We start from the raw sequence: 23,888 nt of genomic DNA, 5'->3' as shown, positions 1-23,888 counted from the left end.
AGCGTTTAGAGATAACCCTCATCTGTTTGGTCAGGCCCTAGCCCAAGATCTAGGCCACTTCTCAAGTCCAGGCACTCTGGTCCTTCAATATGTGGATGACTTACTTTTGGCTACCAGTTTGGAAGCCTCATGCCAGCAGGCTACTCTAGATCTCTTGAACTTTCTAGCTAATCAAGGGTACAAGGTATCTCGGTCGAAGGCCCAGCTTTGCCTACAGCAGGTCAAATATCTAGGCCTAATCTTAGCCAAAGGGACCAGGGCCCTCAGCAAGGAACTAATACAGCCTATACTGGCTTATCCTTGCCCTAAGACATTAAAACAGTTGTGGGGGTTCCTTGGAATTACCGGCTTTTGCCGACTATGGATCCCCGAATACCGCGAGATAGCCAGGCCTCTCTATACTCTAATCAAGGAAACCCAGAGGGCAAATACTCATCTAGTCGAATGGGAGCCGGAGGCAGAAACAGCCTTCAAAACCTTAAAGCAGGCCCTAGTACAAGCTCCAGCTTTAAGCCTTCCCACAGGACAGATCTTCTCTTTATACATCACAGAGAGAGCTGGGATAGCTCTTGGAGTCCTTACTCAGACTCGTGGGACAACCCCACAACCAGTGGCATACCTAAGTAAGGAAATTGATGTAGTAGCAAAAGGCTGGCCTCACTGTTTAAGGGTAGTTGCAGCAGTGGCCGTCTTAGAGTCAGAGGCTATCAAAATAATACAAGGAAAGGATCTCACTGTCTGGACTACTCATGATGTAAATGGCATACTACGTGCCAAAGGAAGTTTATGGCTATCGGACAACTGCCTACTTAGATACCAGGCGCTACTCCTTGAGGGACCAGTGCTTCAAATACTCACATGCCTGGCCCTCAACCCTGCCACTTTTCTCCCAGAGGATGAGGAACCAATCAAGCATGACTGCCAACAAATTATAGTCCAGACTTTTGCTGCCCAAGATGATCTCTTAGAAGTCCCCTTAACTAATCCTGACCTTAACCTATATACCGATGGAAGTTCATTTGTGGAGAATGGGATACGAAGGGCAGGTTACACCATAGTTAGTGGTGTAACCATACTTGAAAACAAGCCTCTTCCGCTAGGGACCAGTGCCCAGTTAGAGGAACTAGTGGCACTTACCCGAGCCTTAGAACTGGGAAAGGGAAAAAGAATAAATGTGTATACAGATAGCAAGTATGCTTATCTAATCCTACATGCCTATGCTGCAATATGGAAAGAGAGGGAGTTCCTAACCTCCAGGGGAACCCCCATTAAATACCACAAGGAAATTATAGAGTTATTGCACGCAGTGCAAAAACCCAAGGAGGTGGCAGTCTTACACTGCCAAAGCCATCAGAAAGGTGAAGGAGAGAAGGCAGAAGGAAATCGTCAGGCAGATGCTGAGGCCAAGGTTGCTTCCAGGCAGAACCCCCCATTAGAAATACCTATGGAAGGGCCCTTGGTATGGAACAACCCCCTCCAGGAGATGAAGCCCCAGTATTCCCCGACTGAAACAGAATGGGGACTTTCACGGGGGCATAGCTTTCTCCCTTCAGGGTGGTTGGTGACAGAAGAAGGAAAGGTACTTATACCCAAAGCCAGCCAGTGGAAAATACTTAAAACCCTCCACCAAACTTTTCATATGGGTATTGAAAACACTAATCAAATGGCCAAATCCCTATTTACGGGGCCAAATCTCCTCCAGACCATCCGACAGGTAGTCAAAGCCTGTGAGGTGTGCCAAAAGAATAACTCCTTGGTACATCATAAGGCCCCTTTGGGGGAACAAAGAATAGGTCACTATCCCGGAGAGGACTGGCAGTTAGACTTCACCCATATGCCTAAGTCAAAGGGATTTCAATACTTGTTGGTCTGTGTTGATACCTTTACAAATTGGATAGAAGCTTTCCCCTGCAAGACAGAGAAGGCTCAGGAGTGATTAAAGTCCTAATTCATGAAATAATTCCTAGATTTGGGCTTCCCCAAAGTTTACAGAGTGACAATGGTCCAGCTTTTAAAGCCACAATAACTCAGGGAACCTCCAAGGCGCTAGGGATACAATATCACCTTCACTGCTCCTGGAGGCCACAATCCTCAGGGAAGGTTGAGAAGGCAAATGAAACACTCAAGAGGCACTTAAGGAAACTAACACAAAAAACTCACCTCCTATGGCCTATTCTTTTGTCCATGGCCCTGTTGAGAATCCGAAATTCTCCCCACAAAATGGGGCTCAGTCCATATGAAATGCTGTATGGGCGACCCTTTCTCACAAATGACCTCCTACTTGATCAGGAAACGGCCAACTTGATCAAAGATATAACTTATCTGGCAAAATATCAACAAAACCTTAAAAACCTACCTGAAGGATGTCACAGAGAAAAGGGAACAGAGTTGTTTCAACCAGGAGATCTAGTGTTGGTCAAATCTCTCCGCTCTACCTCCCCATCTATGGACTCTTTGTGGGAAGGACCATACTCGGCAATCCTCTCTACTCCCACTGCAGTTAAAGTGACAGGAGTGGAATCTTGGATTCACCACACCCGAGTTAAACTTTGGACATCCCCTAAGGAACCTGCAGGATCATCAGCTCAGGAATCCCAAGATCAGCCAGACCAGACTCGATACACCTGCGAACCGTTGGAGGACTTGCACCTCCTATTTCGGAAGGAAACATCCCAGACTAAAAAGGCTCCTACCACTGATCCTGAGGGATGACCGCTTCCTCCTTAAAAAAGATAAGTGAAAGCAGCACACTAACCAAACTCTTTGTGATAGGACTATATAGTCTAGCTCCTGCCAGAACGAAAATAACTCAGACTAGATAAAATGATCTCGTTGTCCAGAGCACCCTCTTTACCTTCGTATTTGCTCCTTGCCTATGTATCCCTCCTACTTCCTTGGATACCTCATACAATCACCCCTCTCCTTTCACTAGCTCCTAATTACCTCTACAAGGCTCTCAACTTAACTCACACTCTGTTAAACCAGTCCAATCTTTCCCTGGCAAATGACTGTTGGCTGTGTATCTCTCTATCAACCTCTGTCTATGTTGCCACTCCCATTCCCGCAAAAAACTGGGTCTTTACCAACTTGACCTACCACCCTCGTTATGAAGGAAAGACCCTTTCCAACTTCTAAATATGCAATCATTAGCCGACTTCCCCATATCTGATAGGACCAAGAATACCATAACAGGACGTGCAACCCAACTTTTATGTTCTTACATTTCCAAACTCACCTATTACACAAGCAATGAAAAGCCCATACCTGGCCCTGTAACCATGAATACTATTTTAACTTTCCAAGCCCCTTTATGCATGCAACGCAACCTGTTATCAGGCCTGCCTCTGGGGCACCTACCACCGCATCAGTGTAATTACACCCTACAACTTCAAGCCCTAACTGATCATAGTAACTTTCGAGTCACCCAAACAACTCTATTCAAATGGCTTGTCCACTTCTCAGGGCCCCCCAAAATCATCACCTCCTCCCCGCTTAACAAACAGTCCAGGTTTTGTAATGGCAAACATACTCCCTGCAGCAGTGCCCCCACCACTAGTGAATGCCTTCTCATCCTCTCTTTCAATCAGTCTCTCAAGTGGTTCCTAGTAGATACAAAATGTTTTTTTCTCCAATGGGAAAATAGAACACAGGGAACCACTCAGTTTGCTCCCAACACCCCTTTCCAGCCACTCACTGGAGCTACCTTAGCAAGTACTCTAGGAGTAAGGGAAAATGAAAATAACAAACTCACACACCTTTTTAACATACATAAACAGTTCTGTCTACCCAGCCAAGGCATATTCTTATGTGGAATGTTGACCTATATCTGTGTCCCCACTAACTGGACAGGCACCTGCACCTTAGTCTTTCTAAGTCCCAACATTAACATTGCCCCAGGAGAAGTGAGGAGTGCCTCTGCCTGGCCGCCCCATCTGGGAAGTGAGGAGCGCCTCTGCCCGGCCGCCCCGTCTGGGAAGTGAGGAGCCCCTCTGCCCGGCTGCCCCATCTGGGAAGTGAGGAGCGCCTCTGCCCAGCCACCCATTGTCTGGGAAGTGAGGAGCGCCTCTGCCCGGCTACCCATCGTCTGGGAAGTGAGGAGCGCCTCTGCCCAGCCGCCCCATCTGGGAAGTGAGGAGCGCCTCTGCCCGGCCGCCCCGTCTGGGAAGAAGTGAGGAGCGCCTCTGCCCGGCCGCCCCGTCTGGGAAGTGAGGAGCGCCTCTGCCCGGCCGCCCCGTCTGGGAAGTGAGGAGCGCCTCTGCCCAGCCACCCATCGTCTGGGAAGTGAGAAGCACCTCTGCCCGGCCACCCATCGTCTGGGAAGTGAGGAGCGCCTCTGCCCGGCTACCCATCGTCTGGGAAGTGAGGAGCACCTCTGCCCGGCCGCCCCGTCTGGGAAGTGAGGAGCGCCTCTGCCCGGCCGCCCCGTCTGGGAAGAAGTGAGGAGCGCCTCTGCCCGGCCGCCCCGTCTGGGAAGTGAGGAGCGCCTCTGCCCGGCCGCCCCGTCTGGGAAGTGAGGAGCGCCTCTGCCCGGCTACCCATCGTCTGGGAAGAAGTGAGGAGCTCCTCTGCCCGGCCGCCCCATCTGGGAAGTGAGGAGCACCTCTGCCCGGCCGCCCCATCTGGGAAGAAGTGAGGATCGCCTCTGCCCAGCTGCCCCATCTGGGAAGAAGTGAGGAGCGCCTCTGCCCGGCTGCCCCATCTGGGAAGAAGTGAGGAGTGCCTCTGCCCGGGCACCCCGTCTGGGAAGAAGTGAGGAGCACCTCTGCCCAGCCGCCCCGTCTGGGAAGTGAGGAGCACCTCTGCCCGGCCGCCCTGTCTGGGAAGTGAGGAGCTCCTCTGCCCGGCTGCCCCGTGTGGGATGTAGGGAGCACCTCTGCCTAACGGCCCCATCTGGGAGGTCTACCACGGAGGCCAGAAGCAATGTGGGGGCTGGACGTGGTGGCTCACGCCTGTAGTCCCGGCACTCTGGGGGGCCGAGGCGGGTTGATCACTTCAGGTTAGGAGTTCGAGACCAGCCTGGCCAACATGGCGAAACATATGAAAAATACAACAGACCAACCAACCAACCCAGTGACAACAAAAAGGTCTACCCTGGAGTCATACTCTAATTTTTTCTATTTTCCTCCCTTTCTGATCCTTTATCCCACTTTCTTTTTCTTCCTCTTCCTTCTCCTTCTTCTTTGTCAAATAGAGGATTGAGTTATTATCATTGATCCATACAAAGTCCCTCTCTCATTCATTTTCTTTAATTCCCACTCCCCATTTCTATTCCCCGTCTTCCCATGTGCAACCTTCCTAATATGTTTGATATGCATCTTTTTGTTTGTATGTATTTTTAGAAAATGTTTATTGTTTTGTGTGCAAAAATTAATAAAAATAAATAAATAAATAAAATAAAATAAAATAAAAAAACATTGCCCCAGGAAATCAGACCTTATCAGTACCCCTCAAAGCTCAAGTCCATCAGTGGAGAGCCATACAACTAATACCCCTACTTATAGGGTTAGGAATGGCTACTGCTACAGGAACCAGAATAGCTGGTTTATCAACTTCATTATCCTACTACCACACACTCTCAAAGGATTTCTCAGACAGTTTGCAAGAAATAACGAAATCTATTCTTACTTTACAATCCCAAATAGACTCTTTAGCAGCAGTGACTCTCCAAAACTGCCAAGGCCTAGACCTCCTCACTGCTGAGAAAGGAGGACTCTGCACCTTCTTAGGGGAAGAGCGTTGTTTTTACACTAACCAGTCAGGGATAGTACGAGATGCCGCCTGGCATTTACAGGAAAAGGCTTCTGAAATCAGGCAACGCTTTTCAAATTCTTATACCAACCTCTGGAGTTGGGCAACATGGCTTCTCCCCTTTCTAGGTCCCATGGCAGCCATCTTGCTGTTATTCGCCTTTGGGCCCTGTATTTTTAACCTTCTTGTCAAATTTGTTTCCTCTAAAATCGAGGCCATCAAGCTACAGATGGTCTTACAAATGGAACCCCAAATGACTTCAACTAACAACTTCTACCGAGGACCCCTGGACCGACCCACTGGCACTTCCCCTGGCCTAGAGAATTCCCCTCTGAAGGACACTACAACTGCAGGGCCCCTTCTTCACCCCTAGCCAGCAGGAAGTAGCTAGAGCAGTCATTGGCCAAATTCCCAACAGCAGTTGGGGTGTCCTGTTTAGAGGGGGGATTGAGAGGTGACAGCATGCTGGCAGTCCTCACAGCCCTCGCTCGCTCTCAGCGCCTCCTCTGCCTGGGCTCCCCCTTTGGTGGTACTTGAGGAGCCCTTCAGCCCACCGCTGCACTGTGGGAGCCCCTTTCTGGGCTGGCCAAGGCGGGAGCCGGCTCCCTCAGCTTGCAGGGAGTGTGGAGGGAGAGGCGTGAGCGGGAACCGGGGCTGCGCACGGCGCTTGTGGGCTGGCTGGAGTTCCGGGTGGGCATGGGCTTGGCTGGCTCCTCACTCAGAGCAGCCGGCTGGCCCTGCCAGCCCCGGGCAATGAAGGGCTTAGCACCCAGGCCAGCGGCTGTGGAGGGTGTACTGGGTCCCCCAGCAGTGCCAGCCCACCAGTGCTGCACTTGATTTCTCACCAGGCCTTAGCTGCCTTCCCATGGGGCAGGGCTCGGGACCTGCAGCCCTCCATGCCTGAGCCTCCTACCCCCTCCATGGGCTCCTATGTGGCCAGAGCCTCCCCAAGGAGCACCACCCCCTGCTCCAGGGTGCCCAGTCCCATCGACCACCCAAGGGCTGAGGAGTGCAAGCACATGGTGCAGGACTGGAAGGCAGCTCCACCTGCAGCCCCAGTGCAGGATCCACTGGGTGAAGCCAGCTGGGCTTCTGAGTCTGGTGGAGATGTGGAGAACCTTTATGTCTAGCTCAGGGATTGTAAATACACCAATCAGCACCCTGTGTCTAGCTCGAGGTTTGTGGATGCACCAATCGACACTCTGTGTCTGGCTGCTTTGGTGGGGCCTTAGAGAACCTTTATGTCCATACTCTGTATCTAACCGATCTGATGGGGATGTGGAGGACTTTTATGTCTAGCTCAGGGATGGTAAACGCACCAATCAGTGCCTTGTCAAAACAGACCACTCGGCTCTGCCAATCAGCAGGACGTGGGTGGAGCCAGATAAGAGAATAAAAGCAGGCTGCCCGAGCCAGCAGTGGCAACCTGCTCGGGTCCCCTTCCACACTGTGGAAGCTTTGTTCTTTTGCTCTTTGCAATAAATCTTGCTACTGCTCACTCTTTGGGTCCACACTGCTTTTATGAGCTGTAACACTCACCGCAAAAGTCTGCAGCTTCACTCCTGAAGCCAGCGAGACCACAAGCCCACCAGGAGGAACGAACAACTCCAGACATGCCACCTTAAGAGCTGTAACACTCACTGTGAAGGTCTGCAACTCCACTCCTGAGCCAGCGAGACCATGAACACACCAGAAGGAAGAAACTCTGAACACATCCGAACATCAGAAGGAACAAACTCCAGACACGCCGCCTTTAGAACTGTAACACTCACCGCGAGGGTCCGCGGCTTCATTCTTGAAGTCAGTGAGACCAAGAACCCACCAATTCCGGACACACCAGCATGTGGGCAAGGTCAGGGTAAAGTCACAAAACTTAATTCTGCTGCCAAATGAATGCACCTATTAGCTACCTTATAAATAGGACTTTACAGAGAAGTAAATTGATATTAACCATTTAAGGATGAAAGTGGGGTTACTTAGAGAATTTTCTTTTTTGTATGGTGTACTCGTTCTCATTGCTGGAACTAAAACAGCCAGACCAATAAGTACAATCTTGCAAAATCAAGGGAGGTTATTCATAAGTAGTCCAAACCTTGACCTTGTAGCATTTGGGCTTCCATCTCATGAGTACTGAAAATACTCTGCAGAAGAGTTAGGGTAGTAATCAGAGTTGACTATCTTCCTGTCAATGACTTGAACTCTAGCTTCCATTTGTCCAGATAAATACATATGACCAGAGAAAAATGGAGCTGATTTTAAGTTTGGGCCCTAGGATATCAGTTCAGACTACGTGAAATGTCTATTTCTGAGGGGTGGGCTATAAACAAACAGAGAAACCTTCCCATTTTGCCAAGGAGATTGGACAAGTAAAAGGCAGCAGTGTACCTCATACCTGTGATGGATCTGTGACTCGCAGTGTTACTACATCCTCACTAGTGTACTTGATAAATAGATGGTTTTCATCCAGAAGCTGCATTTTCCACATTCGCAGCTGCCGCAGTTGGTCAAAATACTGGAAGAAGCGCCTCTTGGCCATTGCACTACCATCCTGTTCTGCCCGGCGCCACAAATATACCAGCAACCGGTGTTTGAGGGAATTGATGAAAGGATCCCTAAAGGGATTGGCCATGCCTGTCTGACTGTCCCGCTGTACCTCAGGGAAAACAGCTGACACAGTGAGCAGGTCATCCTCATAGCAAAAGCGGCCAATGGTCCGCACATCAATGAAAGTGCCTTCAGGAGTCACCTGGAAGACATGGATGGTCTGTTGTTGCACGGACAAGATGGCCAGGATGTTTTTGTACAAGTACAGCCCTTGGTTGTGTGACAAGACCACCTTGTCACACTTGAATGTGCGTGTATCACATAAGCGGCCGGTGTGAAGGTCAATGATGTGGAGGGAATAGTCTTCTAGAGGGGACCGTGGGTTGGGAGTCACTGATTCACTGTTCCGATATACCTCAAAAAATGGAGGGTGAGGCTCATCTGGGAGGTAGGCAGCTGAGCCCACGATGACACAGCGGCAGTCATCAGTGAAGAGACTACACTCCCGGTTCAGGTGCTCACCATTGGCCGCAACATTGGTAATGTGCAGCAGGACAAAAAAGCGTTCAAAGAGCCGGCCCCGGATATTCACTGACCGCTGGTCATTGCCATTGGACAGGATTTCTCCTTCGTATCCCTGCAGTAGGTCCTCTGCTGCCTGGCAGCCCTGGTACTCATAGATTTCAAGAGATGTCTGGTCTGAAGAAAAAGCAATAAAGTAGCGTCCATCAGGTGAGAATTTACGCAAGAAACAAGGAGGCTTTTCAACGTTGACAACTGTGAAGTTGGGGAAGACATTCTGATGGAACACTCGGACTTGGTGCCAGTGGGTACCTGCCTTGCCTGAACTGATCCGCCGGCGTTCCAAGCGGTGAATGACATTTTGGTTTTGGATCCTTCGAGGCTTGATGGTAGAAACATGATGATCCATTATCACATCTCTAAACAGAAAAGTAAAGCAGAAGTCAAGAAAATGAAACAGAATTTACCAAAATATAAATATATACAAGTGAAACAGATTTCTCTTCTTATATCCTGAACCTAGGAGCTCCCAAGATGACAGTGACTGGCATTACTGCTTCCCAGATTATACTGAGTAAGTGGTCCTAACATTTCTAAGTCTAGAAACAGGTCTAAGGGAAGGATCTAGTTCACTAGGAATACCTTCCAAATATGCTTAGCTGTTGGAAAAGTTCAACAGAAAAAAACCTACAACTGCAAATTTGAACAGTATAAGACACATTCGGCTGGGTGCGGTGGCTCACACCTGTAATCCCAACACTTTGGGAGGCCGAAGCAAGTGGATCACCTGAGCTCACTAGTTAAGCCCAGCTTGGAAAACATGGCAAAACCCCGTCTCTACAAAAAAATATAAAAATTAGCCAGGCATGGTGGCACATGCCTGTAGTTCCAGCTACTTGAGAGGCTGAAGTGGAAGGATTGCTTAAACTTGGATCATCGAAGCTGCAATAAGCCATGGTCACAACACTGCACTCCAGCCTGGGCAACAGAGTGCGACTCTATCTCAAACAAACAAAAAAATCATATTCAATGTACATTCATTCCAGCAAAAAATATTTATTGGGCTGTTAAGATGTCCATATTACCCAAAATAATCTACAGATTCAATACAAACCCTATCAAAATCCTAATAGCACTTTTCACAAAGATAAAAAAATTCATCCTAAAATTCATATGGTATCTCAAGGGCCTCCAAATACACAAAATAATTTTGAAAAAGAACAAAGAGGATTCAAGCCTCTTGATTTCAAAATATATTACAAAACCACAGTAATAAAAAAATTGTCGTACTGGATAAAGACAGACACAGACCAATGAAATGGCCCACAGATAAACTCTGGCATATATGGTTAAACAATCTTTGATAAGGTATTACTACTACTCAATAGAAAAAGGACAGTCACTTCAACAAATGGTGTTGGGAAAACTGAATAGCCACATGCAAAAGAATGAAGTCGGACCCTATCTTACACCCTATACAAAAATTAACCCAAAATAGGTCAAGGATCTAAATATAAGACTCATAACTATAAAACTACTAGAAGAAAATACAGGAGGAAAGCTTCATGACATCAGATCTGGCAGTGATTTCTTGGATAAGACACAAAAGGCATAGGCAACCAAGACAAAAATAGACAAATGGGAATACATCAAACTTAAAAATTCTGTGATCAAAGGACACAATCAACAGAGTGAAAGGGCTTTCTACAGAATGGAAGAAAATATTTGTAAATCATATATTGGATAAAGAGTTAATATCTAGAACATATAAAGAACTCCTATAACTCAATAACAAAAAATCATATACCCAATTTTAAAATGGTCCAACTACTTGAACAGACATTTCTCCTATACAAATGGCCACAAAGCATATGAAAAGATAGATGCTCAGCATCACTAATCATCAGAGAAATCTAAATCAAAACTACAATGGGATATCACCTCACACCCATTAGAACGACTGCTTTTTTTAAAAAAAGAAAATAACAAGTGTCATTGAGGACATAGAGGAAGTTGAACCCTTGTGCATTGTTGGTGGAACTGAAAAATAGTATAGCTACTAAGGAAAACAGTATGAAGTTTCCTAGAAAAAAATTAGAACTACCATAAGATCCAGCAATTCCACTTCTGGGTATAAACCCAAAATAACTGAAAGCAGGATTTCTAAGAGATATTTGCACACCCATGTTCATATCAGCACTATTCACAGTAGTCAAGAGATGGAAGCAACCCAAAAGTTCACTCATGGATGAGTGGATAAACAAAATGTGGTATATACATACAATGGAATATTATTCAGCCTTCAAAAGGAAGAAAATTCTGACATACGCTACATCATTGAACCTTGAGGACATTATGTGAAGTCAAATAAGCCAATCACAAAAAGACAAATACTGTATGATTCCACTTAAATGAAATATCAAAAGTAATCAAATTCAACAGCCAGGTGCAGTAGCACACATCTGTAATCCCAGCTACTTGGGAGGCTGAGGTGGACCACTTGAGCCCAGGAGTTTGAGTCTAGCTTGGGCAACAGAGCAAGACCCAATCTCTAAAAAAAAAAAATTTTTTAATGGAAAATGCATATCATTCAAAAAAGAAAAAGGAATCAAATTCACAGAAACAAAGAAGAATGGTGGTTACCAGGGACTAGCAGGAGGGGAAAAGAGAAGGTGCTGTTTAATGAGTTAGACTTGTCAGATTTTCAAGATGAAAAAGTTCTCAAAATCTATTTCACAACAATGTGAATATACTTAATACTACTGAACTGTACACTTACAATCGGTTAAGATGGTAAATGTTAGGCTATTTTAAAATCACAATAAAAATGTTTTAATATTTATGGGGCATCTATTATATGGCAAAGTCTTCTAAATGTTTTATTATACCTTAATTCAAATCAAAGTTAAATCACAGGCCATAAAAGTCAACGGCATTTAGTGAAAAACTTAAGTTATAAAGCTGTTGCCAGATAAGATGGAATAAGCAAACACCACCTTCTCCCTCCCACTAAAAATGCAGCTATAAAGCCTAGACAGAATGCATAAGACAGGCATATGAGAAAAACCAATTGGCTAATAATAAAGTACCACTGAATGGGCAGTGAGGTTAACATTGTCTCCCCTGGTCCTCCTGCTGCTTGGAGAGCAAGTGTGTTGCAAGGAAGGATAATTAAAGCCCCAATTTTGTCATCAGAGGATCAAAAGTGAGACCCAATGGAAACAGAAGGTACTGGGGAGATATCAGAGGGGGAGGAGCTCAGAAAAGTAACATCATGAAGTTGTTCATGAACTCCCAAGCTGCACCCGTGTGGATCTGGTCCAAATCATGCTAAAGGCTTTGAGAACTGAAATAATCAACACCCAGACCTCAGACTGGCCACTGAATGTCACATACATGGGACAGATCCAAATAGCACTGCAAAGACTTTCAGAAAATTCATCTGCCATTAGAACCATAGCCTAAGGAGAGTTACAAATTGCAAATTCCCTGAAGCTAATTAGGCAGATTGCCTACCAAGCCAAAAATCATCAACATTCCTCTTAGGATTTAAACAAGCCCTATCATCTTATAATATTCAAAATGTCTAGGATACAATCCAGAATCATTCAGCATATGAAGTACTAGGAAAAACTCAATCTAGAAAAGACAATTGACAGACACCAATGTTGAGATGCTACAAAAGTTGGAATTCTCCGACAAAGATTTTGAAGTACCTATTATAAAAATGTTCCAATAAGTAATCACAAACACTCTTGAAATGATGGAAAAACAAAGTCTCAGCTAAGAAACAAGATATTTCTTAAATATCCAGATAAGAAGTTTAGAGCTGAAAAGCAATAACCAGCATACAAAACTCTTCTAGCTTCCATAGAATCTAGTAAAATTTCTTTTAAAAATTTAAAAACAATTCTGAAAAAGAATAAAAAACTCACTGATGGGCTCAAGGGCAGAATGAAGTCATCAGAGAAATGAGTCAGTCACCCTGAAGATAGATTAGTATACATTACCCAATGTGAACAAAAGAGGAAAGAAAAAAAAAAGACCAAAAAAAAGTCAGTAAAACCTGAGAGCCCTAGGGAAAATATCAAAAGGTCTAACACCCTGATCTTGGGGGAGTACAATGCTAAAAAAAAAAAAAATTTTAAGAAATAATGGCTGTAATAGTTGGTGGTGGTGGCACACATCCACAATCCCAGAACTTTGGGAGGCTGAGGTGGGCAAATTGCTTGAGCCCAGGAGTTCAAGACCAGCCTGGGCAACATGGCAAAAACCCATCTCTACTAAAAATACAAAAAGTAGCCGGGCACAGTGGTGTGTACCTGTAGTCACAGCTACTCGGGAGGCTGAGGTGGGAGGATCACTTGAGCCTGGGAGGTAGAGGCTGAAGTGAGCTGAGATCACGCCACTGCACTCCAGCCTGGGCAATGGAGTGAGACTCTGTCAAAAGAAAGAAAAGAAAAGAAAGAAAGGAAGGAAGGAAGGAAGGGGAAAAAAAGAAAGATGAAAGGAAGGAAGGAAAGAAGAAAGGAGGGGAGAGGAAGGAAGCAAGGGAAGGAGGAAGGAAACTTCCCAAATTTAGCTGAAGATATAAACCCCAAATTCAAAAGGTTCAGAGACCCCCCAAATTTAGGAAGTTCAGAGACCCTCAAATATGATAAATTCAAAGAAATCCATGCCTAGACACATCATAGCTAAAATGGAAAAAACTAAAAGATATACAGTAAAAATCTCTAAAGTAACCAGACAGAAACCACGTATCACCTATAGAGGCACAACAATTCAAATGTCTGTAGATTTCTCATCAGAAACCATGGAAGTCAGAAAGAAGTGGAACAACATTTTTTAAGTGCTGAAAGATCTGCCTCTGTTTCACCACTCAAGTCTCAGCTAAAATAGTACCTCCTCAGAAATCTTCCCCAGCCACCTTACTTCTGCCCACATGAATCTAATGATATACCCTATTTTATTAATGGTCTTTATCTCTTCCTGAAATTAAGTTATTTGTTTACCTTTTTAGTATCTGTCCCCCCATACCAGAGAGCAGGGAACTGGTCTAATTCCTTGCTGTATTCCCAGCACCTAGGAGAAGGGACAGTTAAGCGCTCATAAATATGTTAAAATGAATGAATGGAGCAACAATTGGCATGAGCCTTGAAGAATAAGAATACACTAAACAAAGTAAAAGAGGAACAAACTGGCCGGGTGCAGTGGCTCATGCCTATAATCCCAGCACTTTGGGAAGCTGAGGCAGAGAGGTCACAAGGTCAGGAGTTCGAGACCAGCCTGGCCAACATAGTGAAACTCCATCTCTACTAAAAATATAAAAATTAGCTGGGCATGGTGGCGGGGACTCTAGCTACTCAGGAGGCTGAGGCAGGAGAATTGCTTGAACCCAGGAAGCAGAGGTTGCAGTGAGTCGAGATTGTACCACTGCACTCCAGCTTGGGCAACAGAGCAAGACTCCATCTCAAAAAAAAAAAAAAAAAAAAAGGAACAAACCAGATAAAAAGGTACCTAAAAGACTAAAAGACACATTTCAAAAAAGCATGATATGGCACATTTGGGAAACACAGCGATTTCAAGTGGTTAGAGCACAGGAAGCACAGAGTGAGTGATAAGAGAGGCCTAGAAAAAGACTAGAAAGCAGGGTAGCGATTGGATCCAATCTGTATTTTAAAACATACACACAATGAAGTATTTATTCATATTCTGTCTCCTTCCGAAAAGGTTCCAAATGCCTTATATAAGTATATATAATACTCAGTCAAGTTAAAAATGTACATACCTCCATGACTGAGCAAGTTTCTCAAACTGCTAGTCACACCTCATTAATAGGGCCTCGGATCAATTTAGTGAATAGTCTTACTGACATTTTAAAAAATGAAATACAAGAAAATAGAAAGTATCAAGCTATCATATATTGCAATGGTAGGCACTGTTTTGTAAAACGTTTATTTCAATTATATTGGAGTTATGTGCACTGAGTAAAAACATAAAATGTATGCTGATCTAGACTAGAGCAAGGGTCTGCAAACTACTGCCCTCGGCCCAAATCTAGCCCACCTCTCACCTCCTGGTTTTTTGGGGGTCTCTGTCGCCCAGGCTGGAGTACAGTGGCACCACTGTGGACCTCCCTGGCTCAAGTGATCCTTCTGCCTTGATCTCCCAAAGTGCTAGGATTACAGGCATGAGCCACCACGCCTGACCCCCACCTCCCAGTTTTTGTAAATAAAATTTCACTGGAACCCTGCCATACCCAATAATTTACATATTGCTTTTGCCCTACATAGGCAGAGTTGAGCAGCTGAGATGAAGATCTTAATTATGTTTATGGCCCTCATTAGATGTCCCACCGACCAGTACGCAAACACTATATTCTGTATGCTCATCACAGTGTTTGACACATGGTAAGCTTCCCTTCTTGAACACTGGACCTGTCTAACGGGAAGTTCTGTGCCAACTCAGGCATTCACAGGGACTATTCCCTCTGCCTGGAATGCATTTCCCTTGGCCCTTGCTGTAACTTCTCAAGTTGCAGCTTAAGTGCAGTCTCCTTTAGGAAGTGTTCCCTGACCATCCTATCTAAAACAGGACTCCCGTTATCATTATATTTTGTCTTCTCCATAGTAATCGTCGCAAGATGTATTTATACTTTCACTTGCATGGTTGTGTGTAATGTTTGATTCCCTTGCTAACCTGTACTCTCCAGACAGGAAGTAACCAGGTCTACCTGGGTCATCTGGTATTCTCAGAGCCTAGCACTGGGACTGGCACATGGTAGGCATTTGGTACCTTATGGAATGAAAGAAGAAAGCCTGACTGAATTGGGACACTTGTAATGTCCAACCTAGTTTTTACTAACTCTGTTTTTAGACTCTCCCTTAGCTAAGAGAGCCAGACAGACTCCATCTTGGCCCTTTCACTGGCAGCCCCTTCCTCAAGGACTTAACTTGTGCAAGCTGACTCCCAGCACATCCAAGAATGCAATTAACTGATAAGATACTGTGGCAAGCTATATCCGCAGTCCCCAAGAATTCATCTGATTGATAACGCCCAAAGCACTACATCTATCACATTGTAACAGTCTTAAAGCCCCTGCACCTGGAACTGTTCACTTTCCTGTAACCATTTATCCTTTTAACTTTTTGACTACCTAACTTCTGTAAAATTGTTTTAACTAGACCCCCCACTCCCCTTCCTAAACCAAGGTATAAAAGTTAATCAAGCTCCTTCCTTGGGGCCGAATTTTAGCGTTAGCCGTCTCTCGGTCGCCAGCTAATAAAGGACTCTTAATTCATCTCAAAGTTTGGTGTTTTCTCTAACACCCCTGGGTACAACATAATGGAGGCCCCAGCGAGAAATTAATGCCACCGGGTGAGAGCTGGTCTTGCTCCGGGCTCCCCCAGAAGGACAGCCAGCTTGGAGGGGTCCACCTGAGGAAAGAATTTTCAGGTCCCCGAAGAGTGACCGCCTTCCAAAGGAGAGCGGATCGACCACCATGAATTTTAGTATTCCTAAAATTCAACATCTGAGTCCTCGGCTTCTTACCCCAGGGTCAGGTAGGTCAGATTTGACTTCATTCTGGTTCTGATAAGGGGGAAGCGGCCCTGATGAAGGCGTCCCTCTTTTGACTTAGCCCATTACTCTAGGATGCTAGTGGGTTGAGCCTTGGTTTTCTGGTAGGCGCCTTTGTGTCTTGGTTTAGGTGGGAAGTGGTCCTGATGAGGCCCCTCCCTTGGACTTAGCTGAAGACCCAGGATGCTGGGGAGCTGAGCCTTAGTTTCTGGCACACCGCTCTCTCACTCTCTGTGTGTATCTATCTATCTCTCATCTTTCTCTTATTCAAGTTTCTTGGAGAATCTCAACAATAACAACAAAAAAAAACTGTTATAAACTGTGTGAATGGTGAGTGACTGTGGGAGGACAAAGGCTTGTGTTTGTCTTCCTGTTTGTAGCCCCACGGCGAAAGCTATGGAGTTTGAGTGGGCCCTCACCTGCGGTTCTGTGGCGACCTCATAAGGCTTAAGGCAGCATCGGGCATAGCTCGATCCAAACCAGGAATTTATACCGGTCTGCCAACGCTAAGAGGAGTCCAAGTCCCCTCGGGGGAGCGGCCAGGTGGGCATCTGACTGATCCCATCGCGGGAACCCCTCCCCTTGTCTGTATTAAAAAAAAAAAAGGAAAAAGGAAAAAAACTGTCAAAACTGTTTACTTGCCCTAGGGTCAAATTGTTTGTTTTATGTTTATTGTTCTGTTTAGTGTTTATTGTCTTGTTTAGTGGTTGTCAAGCTTTTGCATGTCAGGATGTCGGTATTGCCCAAGACGTCTGGGTAGAAACTTCTTCAAGGTCCTTAGTACTGATTTTTTGTCACAAGAGGTTAAATTTCTCATCAGTCATTTAGGCTGGCCACCACAGTCCTGTCTTTTCTACCAGAGGCAAGTGAGGTGTTCTTACGGGAACGAGTGTGAAGAACATTTGTCTGATTGAAATTTCTGGCACCATGGAAGTTGTGGGCATTTAGATTGCCATTCCCCATGTCCAAGTGATTGGACCTCCTCTAGATTAAACCGGTGGTGGGTTCAAAACAGCCACCCTGCAGATTTCCTTGCTCACCTTTTTTGTCATTCTGTAACTTTTCCTGTGCCCTTAAATAGAACACTGTGTAGGGAAACCTACGCCCGTCATGCTTTACTTCGTTTAGACTCCTACTCTGTTCCCCTGTGGCTACTCTCTCATCTTAAAAACGACCTGAGTTGTCCCTTTCCCCCTCGTCCCTGCCCCCTACCCTGCACATTTCATTTTCCGGTGTGACAGCAAGTTCAGCGTCTCCAGGACTTGGCTCTGCTCTCGCTCCTTGAACCCTAGAAAGAAAGAGCTAAATTTAAGCTATTTGCCTTTGAGTTGTGGAGACACTAAAGGTATTTAGGGTACAGATCTAGAGGAAGAGGGAGAACACCTAGATCCAACTGACCCAGGAGACCTCAGCCTGGCCTCTAGTCCCCCTCCCTCAATCTTAAAGCTACAGCAATGTGGCAAGTGGTATTAGCTGTTGTGATTTTTCTGTTCTTTCTGGTTATGTTAATTCTGTTTTTCTGATACTCCAGCCCCCCAGGGAGTGAGTTTCTCTGTCCATGTTGGATCTGATATCTCTGCTCAAATTCTGTTAAATCGCCTTCTAAAAAAAAAAAAAAAATGGGAAACACTTCCTCCCAGCCTTGCAAGGCTTGGAGCCCCCTCCAATGTATGCTGGAAAATTTTTCTTCTCTTGGTTTTTCAGAGAATTATGGAGTCTGCCTTAAAAAAGGCAAGCTCCGGACACTCTGTGAAGTAGAATGGCCAAGGTTTGGAGTTGGGTGGCCCTCTAAAGGATCATTGAATCCTACAATTGTTCAAGCCGTGTGGTGGGTTGTTACCGGAACTCCCGGCCATCCTGATCAGTTTCCCTATACCAATCAATGGTTAAGTTTGATTAGAAATCCTCCTCCATGGCTCTGTTCATGTGCCATTCACAATTCCACCTCCAAAGTCCTCCTGAGCCAGGCCATGTTTTCACCTCAACCCTCAGCCAGTTCGGCTCCCTCTGTTTTGGCTCCCTCTGAAGAAGAGGAGAGTCTCCCTCACTCAGTCCCACCGCCTTACAACCAGCCTGCTCCCTTGGCGTCATCTCATGTCTCTTCCACGACATCCCCTGTGGGCTCACCGCCCAATTGCCTCCCGGCTGCGACCGTGCTGGGAGGAAGCAGCCCCTCTACTACCACTGAGAGAGGCACAAGTCCCTCCGGGTGATGAGCACTCAGCCCCCTTCCTGGTTTATGTCTCTTTTTCTACTTCTGACTTGTATAACTGGAAAACCCATAATCCTCCCTTCTCTGAAAAGCCTCAGGCTTTGACCTCACTGATGGAGACCATGCTCCAGATCCATCAACCCACCTAGGATGACTGCCAAAAGCTCCTTTTAACTCTCTTTACCTCTGAGGAGAGGGAGCATATCTGAAGAGAGGCCAGAAAACACTTCCTTGCATCAGCCCGTAGGCCTGAGGAGGAAGCTAGAGACCTCTTGGAGGAGGTCTTTCCCTCCACCCGGCCTAATTGGGACCCAAATTCCTCAGGTGGAAGGAAAGCCTTGGACGATTTTCACCGGTATCTCCTCACAGGTATTAAAGGAGCCGCTCGGAGGCCCATAAACTTGTCTAAGACAACTGAAGTTGTCCAGGGGCCTGATGAGTCACCAGGAGCATTTTTAGAACGTCTCCAGGAGGTTTATCAGATTTATACCCCTTTTGACCTGGCGGCTCCAGAAAATAGCCGCGCTCTTAATTTGGCATTTGTGGCTCAGGCAGCCCTGGACATTAAGAGAAAGCTCCAGAAACTGGAAGGATTTGCTGGAATAAATATCAGTCAGCTTTTAGAAATAGCCCAGAAGGTTTTTGACAATCGAGAGTATGAAAAACTGGAAAGCAGGTACCAAACAAGCAACACAGGCAGCTGAAAAGGCCGCTGATAAAGCCTACAAAAGGCAAGCAAAAATCTTAGTAAGGGCTATCCAAGAGGGCAGACAGGAAAGGCCCCCGTTCCAGAAAAAATGGCCAAGGAACCTCGGGTTCCCTCCAGCAAAGTAAAAGAGGTGAACAGGCCTCTCTAGGAAAAGACCGATGTGCCTATTGCAAGCAGACTGGGCACTGGAAAAAGGAATGCCCACTACTGCGACAAGGAAAGTCAGAAAACAAAAAGGTTCTCACCCTGCCCGCAACAGAAGAGCCTGATTGATGGGGCCATGAGATACTGTCGCCTCTGGATATTCGGGTTTGCGGAGATTGCAAAGCCCTTGTATACCGCTATAAGAGGTAATGGCCCATTGATTTGGACAGACACCGAAGAACAGGCTTTTCAAAATCTGAAAAAGGCTTTAACTGAAGCCCCTGCTTTAGCCCTCCCAGATATCTCAAAGCCTTTTCATCTGTTTGTCCATGAGAGCCAGGGAGTTGCTAAGGGGGTGCTTACTCAGACTTTAAGACCTTGGAGACACCCAATGGCTTATTTATCTAAGAGGCTGGATCCTGTGGCCTCTGGATGGCCAAGTTGCCTGCAAGCCGTAGTGGCTAGAGCAAGCCTAGTCCAAGAAACTGATAAGTTAACTCGGCCAGGATTTAACCCTTACAGCTCCTCATGCTGTAGAGACTTTACTACAAAGTGCTTCAGGTAAATGGATGTCAAATGCTCGCATTTTACAATATCAGAGTTGTTGAATCAGCCTCGTTTGACTTTCTCTCCCACATGGCGTTTAAATCCAGCTACTATCCATGACTGTCAGGAACTGTTGGAAACTACCGAAACTGGCCGACCCGATCTTCAAGATGTGCCGCTAGAGAAGGTGGACGCTGCTGTGTTCACAGATGGTAGCAGCTTTCTCGAGCAGGGAGTATGAAAGGCCGGTGCAGCTGTTACCATGGAGACAGATGTGTTGTGGGCTCAGGCTTTACCAGCAAACATCTCAGCACAAAAAGCTAAATTGATCGCCCTCACTCAGGCTCTCCGATGCGGTAAGGATAAACGTATTAACATTTACACTGACAGCAAGTACACCTTTGCTACTGTGCATTACAGTAGGTGAGCGTGGGCTACTCACCTCAGCAGGAAAGGCTATCAAAAACAGAGCAAGCAGCTCTCCAGTGCACAACCTGCGCCCAGGTAAATGCCAAGCAAGGTCCTAAACCCAGCCCAGGCCACCATCTCTGAGAAAACGCGCCAGAAGAAAAGTGGGAAATTGACTTTACAGAAGTAAAACCACACCAGGCTAGGTACAAATACCTTCTAGTACTAGTAGAAACCTTCTCCGGATGGACTGAAGCATTTGCTACCAAAAATGAAATGGCCAATATGGTAGTTAAGTTCCTACTCAATAAAATCATCCCTCAATACAGGCTGCCTGCTGCCGTAGCGTCTGATAATAGACCTGCCTTCACCTCGTCCATAGCTCAGTGGGTGAGTAAGGCATTAAATATTCTGTGGAAGCTCCATTGTGCCTATCGACCCCAGAGCTCTGGGCAGGTAGAACACATGAACCGCACCCTAAAAAAACACTCTTACAAAATTAATTTTAAAAACCAGTAAAAAGTAGGTCTTTAGCCCTACTTAGAGTAAGGTGCACCCATTATCAGGCTAGGTTCCCACCTTTTAAAATCATGTATGGGAGGGCGCCGCCTATCTCGCTTAAGCTAAGAGATGCCCAACTGGCAGAAATATCACAAGCTAATTTATTACAGTACCTACACTCTCCCCAACGGGTACAAGATATCATCCTGCCACTTGTTCAAGGAAACCATCCCAATCCAATTCCTAACCAGACGGGGTCCTGCCATTCATTCCAGCCAGGAGACCTAGTGTTTGTTAAAAAGTTCCAGAAAGAAGGACTCACTCCTGCTTAGAAAAGACCTCACACCGTTATCCTCACAACGCCAATGGCTCTGAAGGTGGATGGCATTCCTGCTTAGATTCATCACTCCCGCATCAAAACGGCCAACAGAGCCCAACTAAAAACATGGGTCCCCAGGCCTGGGTGAGGCCCCTTTTAAAACTGTGCCTAAGTCAGGACGTGTATTTGCAAACACCACTTGGAGGGCCAGTACCTCCAAGGAAGTCTCCTTTGCAGTTGATTTTATGTATACTGTTCCCAAAGCCAGCCCATACCCACGAAGAGCAACACAATCTGCTGGTCCCAAGACCAGGAAGTGTTGACCTTGTAGCAGGATTTGGATGCTCTAGGAGGCAAACTGGATGTGGATGCTCCAAAGGTGTAGAAAAAGAACTCCAAAATGTTGGCTTTTACCTCTGTCCTGGGAATCACCCTGACGCTAGCTGTCAAGATACTTATCAGTTTTTCTGCCCTGATTGGACATGTGTAACCTTAGCCACCTACTCTGGGGGATCAACCAGATCTTCATTCTGTAACTCATGCTTCTCATCCTAAATTACGTAGTAAAAAAAAAATTGTAATCCTCTTACAATAATATTACGGCATGTCATGGAAATTAACATTTTATATCCCAGGATTTGATGTTGGGACTATGTTCACCATCCAAAAAAAAAAAATCCTCAACTCATGGAGCCCACCCAAGCCAATCGGGCCTTTAAGTGCTCTAGGTGACCCTATGTTCCAGAAACCCCCTGACAAGGTTGATTTAACTGTTCCTCCAGCATTCTTAGTCATAAAAGTTACACTCCAAAAAGTTCGAGAAAACCTAGATAGGCACCAACAGGAACGAGAAAATAACATCCCCTGGTATCAAAACATGTTCAACTGGAACCCCTGGCTAACTACTTTAGTCACTGGGTTAGCTGGACCTCTCCTCATCATACTATTAATTCTTAGGCCTTGTATATTAAATTGGTTTCTTAATTTTGTAAAACAATGCATAGCTTCTGTCAAACTTATGTATCTTAAGACTCAATATAACCCCCTTGTTATAACTGAGGAATCAAGATTTGATTCCCCAAAAACACAAGTGGGGAATGTAATGCCCAACCTGGTTTTTACTAACTCTGTTTTTAAGACTCTCCCTTAGCTAAGAGAGCCAGACAGACTCCATCTTCGCTCTTTCACTGGCAGCCCCTTCCTCAAGGACTTAACTTGTGCAAGCTGACTCCCAGCACATCCAAGAATGCAATTAACTGATAAGATACTGTGGCAAGCTATATCCGCAGTCCCCAAGAATTCATCTGACTGATAACACCCAAAGCCCCGCGTCTATCACCTTGTAATAGTCTTAAAGCCCCTGCACCTGGAACTGTTTACGTTCCTGTAACCATTTATCCTTTTAACTTTTTGACTACCTAACTTCTGTAAAATTGTTTTAACTAGACTCCCCCCCTTCCTAAACCAAGGTATAAAAGTTAATCAAGCCCCTTCCTCGGGGCCAAGAGAATTTTGAGCGTTAGCCGTCTCTCGGTCGCCAGCTAATAAAGGACTCTTAATTCGTCTCAAAGTGTGGGGTTTTCTCTAACACCCCTGGGTATAACACACTAACTCACTGTGTGCTACTAAGTCCTTTACCCTTGCTGGGTCTCAGTTTCCCTATGGGAGAAGGTGCACATGTCCCTCAATTCCTTGCGACGGCCTCTAAACCAGAAGGGGATGCCAAGGGGCGGGCACACATACCCAAAGGGGCGCCCCCGGAAAGAAAAGCCTGGGGCGGGGCCTCAATGGGAAGAGAATTCTGAGGGAGGGCGGGGGCCGTGGGGCCTCTGGGCATCAGCGTCATGCGGGGAGGAGCCTGCCAGGGAGGGTCTGACGGGCTTGGAGGCTGGGCCAAAAATGAAGTCCTCACCTGTCTGGTCCGGGCTCAAAGAGCCAGGGCGAGGGATGCCCCAGCCTGTTCCGTGCACGCCTCCCCCTGCCCCGCCCCCGCCATGCCCCAGGACTCTGGCACCCGCGGCTGCTGGTTCCTGTTTCCGCCAGCCACCGGAACTGCGGCCCAGCAAGAAGGGAAGTAGGGGAGAGCGTGGCACTGTTCAGCCAACGCTAAGAGATGGGTACAGCGCACCCTGGTGCCGGAAGGAAGGATCGAAGTCATAGTATAGTTTGAAGTCAGGTAGCGTGATGCCTCCAGCTTTGTTCTTTTGGCTTAGGATTGACTTGGCGATGCGGGCTCTTTTTGGTTCCATATGAACTTTAAAGTAGTTTTTTCCAATTCTGTGAAGAAAGTCATTGGTAGCTTGATGGGGATGGCATTGAATCTATAAATTACCTTGGGCAGTATGGCCATTTTCACGATATTGATTCTTCCAACCCATGAGCATGGAATGTTCTTCCATTTGTTTGTATCCTCTTTTATTTCATTGAGCAGTGGTTTGTAGTTCTCCTTGAAGAGGTCCTTCACATCCCTTGTAAGTTGGATTCCTAGGTATTTTATTCTCTTTGAAGCAACTGTGAATGGGAGTTCACTCATGATTTGGCTCTCTGTTTGTCTGTGATTGGTGTACAAGAATGCTTGTGATTTTTGCACATTGATTTTGTATCCTGAGACTTTGCTGAAGTTGCTTATCAGCTTAAGGAGATTTTGGACTGAGACA

At 46.0% G+C, this 23,888-nt stretch overlaps 1 protein-coding gene across 15 annotated transcripts in view; it reads right to left on the bottom strand.

Moving 5' to 3' along the window:
• Positions 1–23,285, bottom strand: part of DET1 (DET1 partner of COP1 E3 ubiquitin ligase) — a 57,775-nt gene extending 34,490 nt beyond the window's left edge. For 2 of the 15 annotated variants that reach the window (XM_063640126.1, XM_063640127.1), the window contains exons 1-4: positions 23,144–23,240; positions 16,812–16,978; positions 9,127–9,233; positions 8,141–8,991 (exon numbers count right to left, since the gene is read on the bottom strand). In XM_063640126.1, coding sequence (XP_063496196.1) covers positions 8,141–8,991; positions 9,127–9,233; positions 16,812–16,858 — 1,005 coding nt within the window. In that variant the 5' untranslated portion in view covers positions 16,859–16,978; positions 23,144–23,240. Of the gene's footprint in view, positions 1–8,140; positions 9,234–13,826; positions 13,897–16,811; positions 16,979–17,432; positions 17,549–17,604; positions 17,701–23,143 lie in introns of those variants that run through there. The other 13 variants (XR_010121009.1, XM_063640121.1, XM_063640125.1 and 10 more) reach the window with 12 other exon arrangements.
• Between the last annotated feature and the right edge of the window lie 603 nt (positions 23,286–23,888).

This window comes from Symphalangus syndactylus, chromosome 5 (genome assembly GCF_028878055.3).
Source record: "Symphalangus syndactylus isolate Jambi chromosome 5, NHGRI_mSymSyn1-v2.1_pri, whole genome shotgun sequence".
Taxonomy (NCBI): domain Eukaryota; kingdom Metazoa; phylum Chordata; class Mammalia; order Primates; family Hylobatidae; genus Symphalangus; species Symphalangus syndactylus.
The sequence above is the reverse complement of the archived record's forward strand: the minus strand, read 5'-3'. Positions and strand labels throughout refer to the sequence as shown.